Source organism: Acipenser ruthenus, chromosome 33 (assembly GCF_902713425.1).
Source record: "Acipenser ruthenus chromosome 33, fAciRut3.2 maternal haplotype, whole genome shotgun sequence".
Taxonomy (NCBI): Eukaryota; Metazoa; Chordata; class Actinopteri; order Acipenseriformes; family Acipenseridae; genus Acipenser; species Acipenser ruthenus.
Genome location: NC_081221.1, coordinates 8,579,392 through 8,595,652, shown reverse-complemented (window position 1 = coordinate 8,595,652; position 16,261 = coordinate 8,579,392). Strand labels below are relative to the sequence as shown.

The 16,261-nt window shown below is 41.7% G+C and overlaps 1 protein-coding gene across 3 annotated transcripts in view; it reads right to left on the bottom strand.

The window, feature by feature from the left end:
* Nucleotides 1–16,261, bottom strand: part of LOC117433404 (vesicle-fusing ATPase) — a 129,827-nt gene that overhangs the window by 9,363 nt on the left and 104,203 nt on the right. For all 3 annotated transcript variants that reach the window (XM_034055634.3, XM_034055635.3, XM_034055632.2), the window contains exons 15-19: nucleotides 16,128–16,261; nucleotides 14,747–14,813; nucleotides 11,671–11,750; nucleotides 3,590–3,724; nucleotides 2,717–2,830 (exon numbers count right to left, since the gene is read on the bottom strand). In XM_034055634.3, the coding sequence (XP_033911525.1) occupies nucleotides 2,717–2,830; nucleotides 3,590–3,724; nucleotides 11,671–11,750; nucleotides 14,747–14,813; nucleotides 16,128–16,261 (530 nt within the window). The remainder of the gene's footprint in view (nucleotides 1–2,716; nucleotides 2,831–3,589; nucleotides 3,725–11,670; nucleotides 11,751–14,746; nucleotides 14,814–16,127) is intronic.

Genomic DNA, 16,261 nt, shown 5'->3' with positions numbered 1-16,261 from the left:
AACAATCTAGGTAAAGTACCTTGCTCAAGGGTACAACAGCAGTGTCCCCCTCTGGGGATTGAACCCACAACCCTCCGGTCAAGAGTCCAGAGCCCTAACCACTACTCCACACCGCATATATATATAAATTTGTGTTAAAGGACATGTTTCACTAGTAAAAACACGAGAAGTACGCAAGGTAGTGATAATCTATTATAAAAAGAAAACAGATAGTTAAATGAATGCACCTCAAGATTGTATTTCGTCTATTACTCGTACTGATAAAACAAGGAAGACGTTATTTGGATCATGGTAATGTTATAGCTAGCTATTTACTCCTTTTCTTTTTCGTAGTCAGAGTTTTGATAAAGTAATAATTATCCACCTATTATGTGTTGATTTTTAGCGTGGGTGAAACCAGGGTTAACATTAGAACAAAATCAGAGCCGCCATTCTCCATGACAGATTAAATTAGCATTCTATAGACACTGAATAATCTTAATATCCTGTTAGGTCATTGCCTGTTATCTTACAAAATCATAATATTTTTTAACAGTTATTTAATTTTACTTTTGGTCTATAAAATAAACTTCATACCTTTAAATTGTATCCACGTTGTTCTGCTACTGTAGGTACAGTATTTGTACTCTACTGTCCAATACGATCTGTGTGGCTCTCGAACGTATCTACATGGGGCAGTACAAACCTCAGTCATCTACAAATCGGCAAGCTCTGTTAGCAATGGTTTCCCGCTTTATGAAAGATACTAATAATGTGCGTGTTAAAAAAAACGAATACCCGGTAATTATGTACACGTTCACTCAGGGTCGGTCATATACTGCAGCGTAAGATAACAGAAAAATGCTACTGCATAAAAAAAACTAGTAGCAAATTAATGGTTTGGGTAGCAAAATGCTACCAAATATATGTTAACATTGAGCCTTGCTTAATTAGAAACACTAACCTTAACTCCATTTTTAGCACTCCAGTGCTGTCACCCCACACCTTGAAAACGAACACCGGCCAAAACAATACATTTTTAGCTCTGAGGTCTTATGTTACTAGGAATAACCCTTGGCTAGAACCTTGGCAGGAAGTCAGTACTTGCAAATCCGATAAAAGTATTTAATGCAACATGTGAGCAATAACTTACTGGTTTGCCTGTAGTGATTTTGAATTAAAAAGCAAAGGAAAAAATGAACAAAATGAGTGTAAATGAATGTGTTGCCCGGGGTGCAGTGCAAGTCCCAGCAGACTCAGACACACTGCGAGGGGAAGCAGGGAAGCACGGTGCACAGTATTACTGCATACCTGAGCAATTAAAGCTGGCTTTACCAGAGCCACGGCCAAGCGCTGGCTTTAACACATCTCACAACCAACGACCACCAAGACCTTAGGCCCACTTTTAATTATAAGTCTTTGGATGCACAGAATCTTCGGAAACACACATATTTGCTTTCTGTTATTATAAATAATCTGCACTGTAAATGTTTATCCTGTTACCATTTACTTACCATCTCAGCATAATTATGTGCGCTATTTAAAATGCTTGCAACATCAAAAACATTAACCTCACAATGATAAACTTTTTATTAAACCCAACATAAAAATTATTCAAAAGGGACTCGGTATAACTTTCTGTCCTGTTCACTTTCTTTTTGTGTTTTTTTGCAAGAAAGACGTATCAATTTTTGATAAACGATACACAGGATAATGTGGATTTAGTCTCTCAAAACACCAAAAATAATTAAAATAATCGCTATTGCTGTTACTAAAATGCAGCCATGCCTAATAGTAATCGGAGTGGAAACACATTCAATCGAAATCACACATGCGTACATGTAGATGATAATTTTGAAACTATAGCCAGACTGTGAACTTTAAGCTGCTAAATAAAAATGAAATATTTATGCACAGTGGTTTAATTTATTTTACTTTCATTTTTAATTTTGCATTTCTGAGTCGTCTTGTGTACCCCCTATTACCCATAGGTTGAAAATCCCTGCCCTAACCAAATAGAGGGTGTAATTCATGCATAGATATCTAACCATGACCTGAATTCAGATACCTGAAAGAACTTCTGCTTAGAATTTTTTAATCACAATTAGACCAGCAGTTCTCAATATATACGCATCGCTGTAAAAATGGACCACACTAAATTATGCATAACAGTTTTTATACTTCACCTAGTCTCTCGTGGTTCTATCAGTATGTTGTAAAAATACAAATTACCGACCGTACATTTTGAAAGTAAGCAAATAATAAAATCTGTAATTGTAATGAATGAATCTCAACAATCTGCATTGCTTTTTGCAGTCTGGTATTGAATGTGTAAATGTTTTTTGGAGAAAATACTGATATGTGTCTATTTAATAAAGTGTCATCATAAAGCTATTATTATTAGTCTAATTCACAGTCCTGTCCTCGTTGTAATTAGCAGATAAGATAATGCAATAACTGACAGAATCTGACTGTTTGGGATTTTTAGAGTGAAATCACTGAGGGATTAAGGGATGCTACTGGAATTAGGAACTCCCAAGAGAAAGTAGAAGTTCCAGAAACTCTGAACTCATTTCCAGGTCATAGAGAAAGAAAAAAACAAAAAACTCCTCAATATTTGAGCAACGGCACCTACGACTACTCTGAAAGACAGTTTTAGCAAAAACTGTTTAAATATCGTTGAAGTGACAGTATGTAATATTGGAGGGACCTGCTGGATTCCCTGAGGTGCTCCTACCTGCAGGGACATCTCTATGAGCATCAGCAGTTTCTTCATCCCAATCCAGACTCTCTTGCCCTTGACGTTCTGAGCGATGGTTGCTCGCTCCTTATCACTGAAGTTCCCCAACAGCTGCCAGACAGGAAATAGCTCGTCAGTATGTAAAGAACACCTCCCGAACAATAATCATACAAAATGTAATACTTAACACTGATTTTACTGTAATCACTACATGGATTCCCCAAAGTGGTAAGAACTTATACCCCTATAAACTACTTGTACCCTTGTGCCTTGTTTCTTATCTGACAAATCCCACAGTAAACATTTGTTGGCATTTGGTGTGTCAGTGCTGATTTTGTGCCAATGGAGGATGTAATATTCCAGTGAAGATCCCCTGCACTGAGATACAGAACAAACTTCTGCTTGACCTTCCCAGTTGGGCACCTCTCGGTGACGACTGATTGGGTGGAAACAGTTCAAAGTACTTTGTGAAGCATGTAATGGATCTCCTCCTAGTGGTTCTTGCCTAGCCCTTGCCTTTCCATTCAATTCAATGGGCTGAGATGCCAATTCATTACAAGCACATCTAAAATAATGTGCTTCAATGCAATCTCTTTACCTGGCACCCACCACCCTCTCCCCTGCTCTTATCCAAGATAGCCCTCTATCCAGTGTATGATAGCTGGATCAACTCTCCTCTCCTCTACCCCTCACCTGTGTCTGACAGCTGGCTCACCTCTCCTCTCCTCCCCCCCTCCCATGTGTCTGATAGCAGGCTTGCCTCTCCACCCTCTGTGTCTTATAGCTGGCTCACCTCTCCTCCCCCCCTCCCGTGTGAAAGCTGGCTCACCTCTCCTCTTCCCCCTCTCCCGTGTCTGATAGCTGGCTCACCTCGAGTGCCTCCATGAGGTGCTCCCCGGTGGAGATGTTGGGGATGTGGATGGTGGTGCTGAAGGCGTCCAGCATCTCCATCTCCTGCAGCACGTCCTTGCGGCTCGTGGTCCCAATGATCAGCAGCTTGCGTCCCTGTTGCACCACAAACACATGTACAGGTCATGTTCGGGTTGTGCGATTGATTTCCTTTTGATTGTGCCATGCTGATATAACACCTACTGTGAGTACAGGTGGATCCAGAATAGAAAGAGTAAAGCTCAAAAATGTAAATTGTTAATTCCAACCAGAACGTTCCCAGAGTTCCCTGAAATAGAAATGTAACCATTGCTGAATGGGTATTTACCTCCTAAAGCTTTGAATCCTGAATATTGTATACCAAAGCTGCTCTTTGAGCCTGTGACACAGTCGTGACCCCACCCCCGTGGGATCAAAAAGACTGCCGTCACAGATCTCAACATAATTTTTCCTTCAAGCCTGCTGCAAATAATGGATGCAGCGACCTTGAAGGTAAATGGTTACATTTTTATTTCAGGGAACCAGGGTTATGATAATAACCTAACGTTCCCTTTTAAGTACAAAATGTAACCATTACCGAATGGGTGAGTATACCCAAACCCTCGCAAGGGCATGATTGCAGAACTAACGGAATGCTACAAGGCTAAACCGAGAGGCTGCCTTGTGTGTCACCATTCGGAACCCCAGTAATAAGTAGCTATGGTGAAAAAAAATGAGGGAGAAACTCAGTCCTGACTATCTGCAATCCACTTGGACAGCCGCTGCTTAGACAGGGCTTGACCATGGGACTTTGCCCCATAGCAGACAAAAAATTGTTCGGACTGCTTCCAACTTTTCGTCCTGTCAACGTAGTACGCCCAAACTGGGCAGAGCGTATGGAGCTGTCGCTCTCTGTCTGACTGGAAAGGAGATGGATGGAAAACCTCCAATTCCACAGACTGGTTGACATGGAATGCCATGATAGTCTTCGGCAAAAAGCCAGGATTGGTACGGAGCATGACCTTTGTCCTGGCCTCTGTAAAAAATAAGTAGGCTTTCAGGACAGAGAATGTCTGCATCTCACTCACCTGCTTTGCGGAGGTGATAGCAAGCAATAAAGCCTCTTAAAATTATAGTAATTTGAGCGCAGAGTTCAAATGGAGGTTTCATGAGTGCATTAAACACCACGTTTAGCCTCCAGCAAGGGACAATGTCCATCGAGCCCCTTTCAAAAATTGACCTGCTCAGTCAGGTCCCCAGTGCCTGACTGAGCAGGTCACGACACGACATGTCAGCTGTCTCCATGGCTGGCCGCTCAACAGCTGCATCAGGGTTGAAAACCAGAGTCTCCTGGGCCAATATGGGGTTACTAGGAGCACCTTGGCCTAGTCCTGCCTGATTTTCTCCAGACAGTGGGAGCAGGGCGAGCAGTGGGAAGGCGTATAACAGATGCCTTGGCCACTGGTGTGCCAAGGCATCTATTCCCAGTGGTTCACCGCTTGCTATTATGGAGTACCGAGGGGACAGTGGGTTGATTACTGGTAGGCAAAGAGCTCTATCTTTGCTCTCCCAAACTTTTCCCAGATGAGGCTTACCATGTCGGGGTGAAGCCTCCACTCCGAGCTGCTAGGACTCCCCTTGAGAGGAGGTTCGTCACCCCGGTCAGATGAACTGCCCACAGTGAGAGGAGGTTCTTGTGCGCCCACGAAAAAGCTTGCGAGTCACACGATGGAGACTGGGCAACCACAGGCCGCCTTGAAGGTTGATGTAGGCCACCAATGTTGTGTTTCCTGTGTGTATAAGCGCATGTCTCATTTGAATCTTGTGTAAAAAATTCTGCAAGGCTAGGTAAACTGCCTGCAGTTCTAAAACATTGATGTGGCGACCCCTCCACGGGGGTTTCCACACACCTTGCACACCCTGGCCATTCCACACAGCACCCCAGCCCAGGCTGGAAGCGTCTGTGGTGACGACCTCCCTTCTGGTGACACTGCCCAGCACTACGCCTAGGCGTAGATGGGTCGGCTGTTTCCACAAAGACAGTGCCCATAGACAGAGGTGGGACACTGTCAATAGGGGGTCGTGGTTCAATGCGGGCCAGATGACCTTGTGGTTGAACCAGGCCTGCGGGGTGCATGTGCAGGAGTCCCAATGGAAGAGTCTGGGAAGCTGTTGCCATCAGGTCCATAAGTTTCTGGAACGTCGCTACGATGCACTCTGTTGAGCTGAAAGTTCTCCAAACAGACGTCTATTCTCTGAACTCTGCCGTCCAACAGAGTGGCCAGCATAGGAGGCTGTCTGGGAAGGTGAGAGCTGTCTGTGGGTCTCTGACTGATGTTGTAGTCACGCCCGAAAGAGAGGAGGACCGTGCTCTAATTGTAGTGAATAGCCGGTCTTAACGATAGTAAGCACCCAGATGTCTGTGGTGCACTGACGCCAACAGTCCAGAATCCAGATGGCTGCCCGAGAAGAGGCCCTGGGCTTGTGGCAGCAAACTCCTAGGGCTGCTGATTCGCCCGTGGCTTGGCTTGCACCTTCTGTCTTCGAACAGGGTGGCGGAATCTATTACGGCCTCCGTGGCGAGCAGCCGCAAGCAGGTCCTTAGCACCGCCTCTGGCAGCGGGTGGCTACCAGCGAAGCCAGGTTTCTGTCTACAGCCTGTCCATTGAGTTTAGACACACAGAGCAGGTTTTTGTTCACCAGGTGCAGTTCATCCAGCTGTTGTGGTGTGGGCCTGAGGTTTGTGGAGAGGGTCCGCAGCAAATGCAATTGGTAGGCTACCAGGATGCTGGTATAATTCCCTAGCTGTGCGGCAAACGTGCTGGCTGAATAAGCCCTTTTGAGGATAACCTCAGAAACCCGGCACTGCTTGGATAGCTGCGCCAAATTTGGCACCTGGACCAAGGCAGCAATGGAAGCTTCAACTGGCAGAAAGTGGGCCAGGCCTAGCTTTTCCATCGACTAGGAAAAATCCGGGTGAACTGGGGGGGATATGGGAGATGCGGTAGGCTTCTTGTCAAAAATTGACTGCCTTGTTTCCCCTGCTGTAGGCCAGGGCACCTGCAAGATTGCCGTGCCCCCTTGATTAGTGGTATGAGCACTACCGGCAGGGAGAGCTTAACCGCAGGGGACGTGCCGTCTGACTCCACGTCCTTAGACGGGAACCCCACCTCCTGTTCGCACACCTCCTCAGAGACGGCGACGGACAGTATGTCCTCCTGTGGCAATCTGTGCTTGCAGCCCCATGGGAGTGTTCCCGCAGCAATTCAGCAAGAACAGTTCCCTGGTGTGAAACTGCTGCCCAGATTTTCTCCATCTGCTCTGAGTCTGCCAATTGCCTGGAACGGCGACTCTTCTTCCTCTTTCCCGGGTGCTACTTTCCCACTCTCCCTTGGCGCAGAGCCATGGGGTGAGGACGCAGCCACCTCTCTAAGACAGGGTGATGGGGGACAGTGCTGAGCAGGAGTAAGGGATGCAGAACGTTCCTTAGAGGGATAACCTCTTAAGTGTGCGCTTGGAAAAAGGGACACAAAATTAGCAGAAGCTGTGATTAGCCAGTGTCTCCTTGGCATGCTCTGGCCCAGACAGGAAGAGCACCTGCCGTGCTTATCCTCCATAGGCAGACTGGCCTTGCATGTCTCACAGGGCGGGAATGATGCACGGAGCATGCAATGTACAGTATAGGGTTGTACAGCTGCTTATATATCGACCGGGCAGGTCAAGACCCGAGCGGGACCGGGTCGGTACCGGTTCGGAACTGGGTCTGTACAGAGTCGGTACTGGTTCGGAAACCTGGCAGGCACCGGTTCGGTATGGGTTCGGTGCACTTAACACCGGGTCGGTACTAGGTCAGTTCAGTACCGGTGCGGTAGCCTCAGTCCAGGTTCAACACTGGGTCGGGAGCGGGTCGGTGACCTCGGTACCGGTTCGGGTCCACTGGGTCGCAGTCACCGCGGATGGCAACGTACAGGGTTGCCCACCTGTAAAAGCCACTGGCAAAACCACTCAGTCAGTACCAACACAAGATTGAGGGAAGCCTGCTTGTTTAAATGAACTAACAGACTTTGCAATGGTGATACTAAAATAGCTGGTCACCAAAATGGCATTGAGATACTGTGGTTGTAATTGGAAGTAACAACAAGCCGAAGCGACTATCTCAGTCCTGCGCAGTGCTGCTGAGCCCAGCAGCTGCACTTACTGCACGTGTGCTGAGCACCACATTACAAACAGGCCTGCACGTGGTATCTGTAAAAGAGCAGCTTTGGTATAAAGTATTCAGGATTCGGGTCTTTGGGAGATAAATACCCATTCAGTAACTGTTACAGTTCATACTTATCAATGTACTTCGCAATGCTTTCAGTTCTACAATCTACAGTATCCTGAACTCTCCAAACTGAACTTACAAAAAAAAAAAAAACACCACAAGATATATACCTGTATATAATAAACTGATTCAACTCACTTAACAGAAAAATAGAAAAAGCAGCTACAGGTCTTGCAAGCAAAGCTGCTACTGCATTTAGAGTTTCTCTTGAATATGCACTATGTAATCATGCACTTGGGCACATTGATGAAGGACTGCATTAGGAATAACTCCCTCTAGACTGTGGCCCTCAGACTTTTTTGCTTGATCACCAATTTGTCATAAAAACAACTAGGGATTAGCTTGTGCAAACCTGTGCTATCTGTAGCAGCCTGTCCTATAATTAATATTTAGGGGAAAAAACAAGGGCTTAACACAATAACATGCTATTACAGTTCATTTTTGATAACATTTCCCTGTAACCCTTTACAGAATACAACCCCTTTGGCGGTACAGTAAGTTACTGCTTGGGTCTTTCACTTCTCTTGGCTTGGGTATACAATATTAAGTCTTTAAAAGATTAAATATTTTAAACCTTTTGTGTAAACTCTTTTACACAATTGCAATAAAAAGTAGACTTGAATAGTCATACTTGCACTCACTTCTGTATTGCTGTGAAAGTTTACAATTTGCACTTACTGTATTTCATAACACTGGTTTATAATTAATATGACTGAGGATACTTTTTGAAAATAAATTGATATCAATTCAAGAGCCTGATAAAACAGTACATGTTATGTTTATGGTCAGTCTTAACCAATATACTGTGCTGTATTTAATATATATATATATATATATATATATATATATATATATATATATATATATATATATATATATATATATATATATATATATATTGCACTGGACACTTTTGCAGGCACCATTCATACTGAATATAAATGGCAGTAATACCCTGCAATTAGAACACATCTGAGGGCTCCACAAAGCAGCCCTACAAAGAGGGTTTGTGCCATGCTGGTCTGTCACCACTTTACAATTGGTGAAGGGTTAAAGATTTATTATTTTTTAAAAGCCAGGGAGTGGCATTTCCCCTTTGGGCAGGCATGCCAGGAAAATAATTACCACGTATGCATGAGTGAAGATAATAGAAAATATTTTCACATGTTTTCTATAATTATCAACCCCAGAGAAGCAGGGGGCCACATGGGTGTTGGTGGTTCTGTTGATTGCAAACTCTCTACTGGGTCATGATCAAACACCACTTGGGATTACTTGGATACACTGTCTAGTAGCCACCAGGGAGCTGTGCTCATTTTAGGGTCAGTCTAGACCTGCTACATCTAACAGCACTGCGGAAAGGTGTAAGTGTGGGGGGGTGGGGGGCACTGCACCATTCCGGGTTAACCCTGACCTGCTCCCAGCCTCTAGAATGGAAATTCCCATTAGATTACTTTTGTAAAAATAAATATTTTGAAGATATCAAGGGTAGTTAGTATATTGAAAACACAAGGCTTATATTTTTACCTATTGGCAAATCACAGGCAAATTGTTCCCTCCATAGTAAATGTTTTACAACAGCCATTTGACTACTGTGGAAAATAATGGCAAGGACAAGGCTATACCAGCCACGTTCCCACCTTTCATGGTAAAATAGTTTTCATTACAAGAAGTGATGGGAGGTTTTTTTCTTTTTTCTTTTTATAAAACAAAATTACTTTTTAGTTGCTAGTGTCTTATTGCTGTAGGTTTTGTTTAAAATGCCTTTTGGTGGATATTATGATGTTGTGGTTTTATGTTAAATGTACCACTGGTACCAATTACACTGAACTTCTTGTGGCTGCACAAGAATTGCACACTTTTTTAATATCATGTTCATGTTTTGTATACATTCAAGTATAGTATACCTGGACACCATACGTTTCACCTCTAATTGTCGAGGTTGTGAATGTTTGCTACAGTCTCTAATTGGCCTCAAAAAATCCACAGTGGGTTTATTCAGATTTCAAGTCTGTCGGTCATCTGAGAAATGTTGCAAAGCGAATGCTGTAGCAGGTTGATGTGGAGATGCTGATTCGTGCTGTTTGTTACCTTAGTGTTGATCATTGGGACTTGTTCTTTGCTGTCCTTTCAGATGCTTAGTTGACAGTGATAGTTAGAAGCTATTGAAGAACCTTGCAGAAAGCACTCCAGTTCTTAGGACCTTGCATTTGCCAACAGTTAAATGTCATATTGATTTAAAAAGCAATTCATGGCCTTTGAACTGCTCATTTGAGTGATCTCATTATTCCTTATGTCCCTGGCATCTCCTAGTAGTCCCCAGATTTTGAATGAAAAGTGCCAGGGTTTAATTGCTGTGCTCTGTAGCACAGTTGATATTTTAAGGTTAGACTGAAGAATTTTTGACCAGGCTTTTGCTTAAATGTAGTTCTGTAGGGGCTGTTTTAAGTTTGTAAAGTACCCTGGGAGGCTTGGACATGGATGCTATATAAACGTAATTGGTATGGTAGGGCTATAACATATTATATATCTATTAAATACTGTGTTGTTAAGAAAAATGAAACCAATACAGATCAAGCAAGGCAGTGATACTAAACAATGAGTTCAACAACAAAAGCCAGCATTTTTCTACAATGTTTAAATGGAGAGAGGTTGAGAATCGCAGACTCCCAGCCCAGTCCTCAAGAGATTATGATGCTTCTTGTCCTAAGTGTTGCTTTAGCAGCCCCCCACACCCCTGCTCAGTGTGACTGTGCATGCAGATGAAGCACCACACAAGCCGGTGAAGCTGCCAGGGCCCTGATCTCTCACTGGGACCATTCTCTCTGTCCACAGACTCCCTGCTGTGAGGGGCCTTTTTCAATCACTCTCTTGCGCTCTCAGAAAATACCTTCACTTCAATTCAGAGCACAAAACACTCTCTACACTGCTGGGCTCGGCAGAGACACAGAGTTCTTTAATTTAACCCCTTCACACTGGAAACCAGAGCAGTAAGTTCCTTTAGGAAAGCAGTAATAAAACAAACAAAGCATACAAACAAACAAATCGGCCACTCGCAGGAGTGCAAAATCTGCAGCAGGGGGGCAATTTAAGAGACAACCTTATAAAAATCCCTGTGCTTTGTTAATAATGTTTGGGATATCTTATATTAACTAAACACTCCCTTAAAACAGTCCTCCTAATCAATACCATGGACCTAGTTCTTTTTTTTATTACAATACACACTTTTAATCCCTTTTTACATCCCTTCCCCATCCAATCTCACAATCTACTAACGGCACCTGCCTGTCAGGACAATTTTCTCCTCAGAAATACAAGAAAGCAACAAACTAGGAAGGTCGAAAATCAAGTTTTCTTTGCAAATACATTTTAGACATAGTAACAGTTCATGGAAAATGAAATAGTGTAGTTACATTATTAAATGGTTTATGACTAGGAAATAGTCTATTTGACATTTGCTTTATTATCGGTAAGTACTGAAGAATCTTGTGGAGAAGCATATGTGCAGACTTTTAAAGCGAGAAATTATATCCTTGCCAAGAACTACTGCCATCTAAGTGTAATTTCCAATATTACACCCTCAATGCCAAACACATGTTCCATTCAGGGGAATACAGGCTCGCAACTCAAGAGACTGTCAATTATATTAAAGGGGGTCTACATATTCACAGACCTAGTATCTAGCATGTGAAATAGAGAGTACTATAGACAGGTCGTTAGTATAGGTTTGCCTATAGTCTGTAAACTGTCATTTACTTACATGAGGGGGCGCCTTCTTCAACAGCACCAGCAGGGCTTGTAGAACCAGGTTAGAGAAGCGAGGTCCAATGGGAACATAGTCTGAAAGGCGAGAGTTGAATTGTCAGGCCAGACTGGAAATCAATATAACTCTGCTAGCTTTTATTCTCGTCACCACATCTATCATTTGTATTTGCAGTTTTTACTGATGTGTCTGTAAAGCTATAGCCAGTGCTCCAGATAAGGTTTTGGGTCTGGGAGTAACTTACCCTCTAATTCTAACACAGAGAGTAACATTTATTTTCAGGGGGTAAAGTGCAACATTATTGAAGTCCATGCGTAATCTTGATAAATGCTGTACAATCTTTAACGGTAATGGGTTAGGCATTAAAAAAGAGCCTTCCATTTTAACTGCAATGTTACTTTGAACTACTGTACAACCATGCGTGTATTCCAAGGTTCTTTATCGGTTCAGCGCATTTTTTTCGAAGTATCACACTGACTGCAAATTAATTACGTTACTTATATTTTAATATTACATTCTTAAACTCAGTGAACTTGTTAAAACTAAAGCCATACATATAAATAAAATAAGGTAATGCACTAATGAGTTATAAAACAGTTTGTTTAATATTACAGGCACCTTTGTTTAGTGGTTGCCACTGACGATGGCTCAAGTTGGACTGAACTGGGGTGTTTACGCTTCACCTGTGTAGCTTTGAAATGTTCGTATTCTTACTGTGATTGGCTGCAAAATCAACAGGGCTAGTCACAGATTGGATGGTGTTTGTTGGGTTGGTTTTTTTGTGTTTGTATTCTGGGAGATATAGTTGTTAGTGGAAGTTTTAGGGGAGGCAGACAAGCTGTGCAGTGAAATTGATATGCCCATTTTTATGCATTCAATTTAAATTTAGTGTGTATTTAGGATTTTCTAACGCGTAAAAATGGCAGGTACGCAGCTTATCTGGACCGCTAGCTCTAGCTCTATTTATCATTAACTAAAATGGAAAGTAATCAGTAGAAAATGTAAGGTTTAGTTATTTTTCTAAATAAAAACTCATGGTATATATTTGTTTATACATTTTCTGTAATTTTTTCTAATAATATTGTGCACCTTTTTACATATTTTAGAAGAATATCTGTGTTATATATTTGTTGCATGTTACATAAAGGTGTGCACTATATTCAGGTAATAGTGCTCTATATACTGTAGGACAGTACACTATTTTTGATAGTAATATAAGAGGTGCTTGTTATACAAGGAATGTAATCCTAAAGCACCTCAGTCATACACATTATCTCGGGTGCGTGTTATACACAGGGTGAGAATGTTACATTAGTTAAAATGTATGTTTTATTGTAATAGTAAATGTAAAGCTTCCATTTCCATTGTACTGTACACGGTGAGACAGTGTTTTTGGAAAGCAATTTTTTTCTGTCACCATTTGGCAAAGATTTAAAAAATGGGGCGGTATCGCTGTAGTGAATTTGTAAATAACATATACAATTAATTAATAATTTATCTTAACAACAATTGCATTCAAAATTTACATCTTTCAGAAGTACTTCTTTATATTCTACACATATAATTTATATTATTTGGAGGGAGTTCTGATCATCCCAGTTTACATGTATTTGTATTTATTTGTAATATTTATAGACTAGTAAGAAAGAAGCATGCAGCAGTCACTAGTCGAATGTGGGTCTACATATTATTGGTAATATCCATGTGTTATATACAAATACATTGCTACAGAGTAGGCCAGTAAACCATGTGCTGGTTTTATGTGCTATGCCATCTGTTTATATATGTGCAGCTCATTACATGATTCTCAAGCAAGTCATGGCAAGTCCATCTTCTATTCCATTTTAAATGGCGACTGCTGACTAATCTTGGCAAAGTGCTGCTGCTGTAATGTCTCATTTTCACATGTGGTCAGGGTTTTTTTTCTGGTTAAGCCTCAGTCCCTTTTTATGAATTGCAGTTTTGCTGTGTGTCATGCTTGCAGATATTTAGTGAGCTCAGGATTTGGCGCCTGTCGTAATTTAAGGGCTTACTAACAAATGGCTTCAGACAGCACTTGATGTTATGCTCATGCCTGCTGGTGGCTGTTGGTTGAGGCATGTTGCCTTCACTCACACAGGAGCAAACTGTCAGGTGATGGGACCCTGGAGGAAATCAGGTTATCGGAATCGCAAGCTAAAATGTCCATAGTATTAAAAAACAGGCGGGCTTGATCAGACGTTTACATTATAACCATGCAAACAGATGCATGGGCTTACACTTGGGTATAGGCTGTTTCATATGAAATGCAGTTACTTTTCTGGTTTCATTTATAAGCCCATGCACCTGCATGCAAGTCAACGCTGCCAATGGCTGGTAAGTGCAAATAATAATGTAATAATAAACTAATATTACATTAGAAAAGTTAAGAACAAGTGGAAGATATTCGGCTCATCAATGCTCATCCGGTTTCTAGTCGGATTATAAGGGATTCCAACAACACTACAGCAACAACATGGCTTGGTAACCCATTCTATATTCTCTGTGTAAAAATGTGTCTCTTATGCTCTATTCTAATGCTCGACTCTATTCTATGCCTGTCTACACTCAATTTTCAACTGTATCCTCTAGTCCTGGTCTCTGTGCTATGCTTCGAATAGTGACAAGGATTAACTTTGTCAGCTACGTTTAAGATTTAAAAAATGTCATTCAAGTCCCTCATGACTTTTTTTAAATACAGGATAAATAGAACCCTCAAACAATCTTTATAACACACCTTTTAGCTTGGTATAAGGCTCTCTAAAGCCGTACTGTCTTTTTTGTAATGTGGGGTTCAGAACTGAATGCAGTACTGTAATATAAGTGTGATCTCACCAGTGCATTCTAACTTACCTTTCTTTGTACGCCACAAACTGCCTGGATCCTGAAAGTGATTATTCTAATTCAACTTTTTCTAATAATTTTTTTTCTTCTCTTCCAACTGTTTTCTAAAAATGCCCTGCATATAATTGTATGCATGCACATATGAGCATGTGTGCCCAATGGCCAGAGCTGAGTTTGAGAAGCAAGGCACACCAGAAGAGAGCCCTCTTACCTAACAGCCGCTCAATATCATCCACCACAATACAGCTCAGCTGGGACTTGTACGCATCGTCAAAGATCTAAAGATACAGGGAATGAAAACAGTGTTTGTAAGAAGACATAGACAACACACTATATCCTACATATATAATAAAAGCTTTAAATAAATTAGTTTGTTTATGATTATTTGAGTTCAAGATTCCTGTAACACAATAACTGAACTACAGTAAGTATGGAAATATAGAAGTTAGTTAGCTCCAAATAGCACTTTAAATGTTGCATTTACTAATCCTAAAATTCTAAAAACCACACCAAAAAGTTAGATTAACAGTAAGACCCATTCTCTGTACACTCGCACAAAGCAGAGACAGTGCAATGGCTCTAGAAAAAGTGCAAAGAAGAGCAACCAGAATTATCCCGGGTTTAAAAGGCATGTTGTATGCCAAAGAAGACTACGCGGTGATCTGATTCAAGCATTCAAAATTCTAAAAGGTATAGACAATGTCGACCCAGGGGACTTTTTTGACCTGAAAAAAAACAAGGACCAGGGGTCACAAATGGAGATTAGATAAAGGGCCATTCAGAACAGAAAATAGAAGGCACTTTTTTTACACAGAGAATTGTGAGGGTCTGGAACCAACTCCCCAGTAATGTTGTTGAAGCTGACACCCTGGGATCCTTCAAGAAGCTGCTTGATGAGATTCTGGGATCAATAAGCTACTAACAACCAAACGAGCAAGAGTCTGCTGCTATGAAGCTGGATCTAGCATGGAGGAGGTGGGGCTCAGACATGCAAGCAAAATGTTAGGAAATGCGATAAAATTCGGGCTGAAAACACTGAGATCAGCATTCCCTCCAAGGATAAATTGGGTGCATTTTTCGCAATAACTGGCATCAACCTTCGCACTCAGTTTACTAACCTATCGCAAGTTATTATCATAAATATCAGCCTCAAATCGAGACTACAGCCTCTTGAGGTAAACCTATTATTTTGAGACCATTCTTACAAAACATTAGCATATTTGTGTGTGTCTTGCAGCTGATTCTCTGATGTCCCCAGTAATGTTGTTGAAGCTGACACCCTGGGATCCTTCAAGAAGCTGCTTGATGAGATTCTGGGATCAATAAGCTACGAACAATCAAACGAGTAAGATGGGCCAAATGGCCTCCTCTCGTTTGTAAACTTTCTTATGTTCTTATGCATTATGAGAAATGATGCAAAATGAAATTAACCTACTAATGATCCACTATGTTTCCATCAATTACTGTACATTGCAAATGTATTATTATTATTATTATTATTATTATTATTATTATTATTATCATTATTATTAAGCTCTTGTGTTTTAGAATACAAATGCTTAGTGTCTCCACTGTCTCATGGCCTCCTTTACCTTCTTCATAGCCTGGCACTTGGCAGTCTCTGAGAAGCCGATTGTCATGTCAGGTGAGCAGATCTTAATGAAGGGGAACTGGGACTGCTCTGCTATCTTGGCGGCCAGGGCAGTCTTGCCACTGTGTGGAGGAC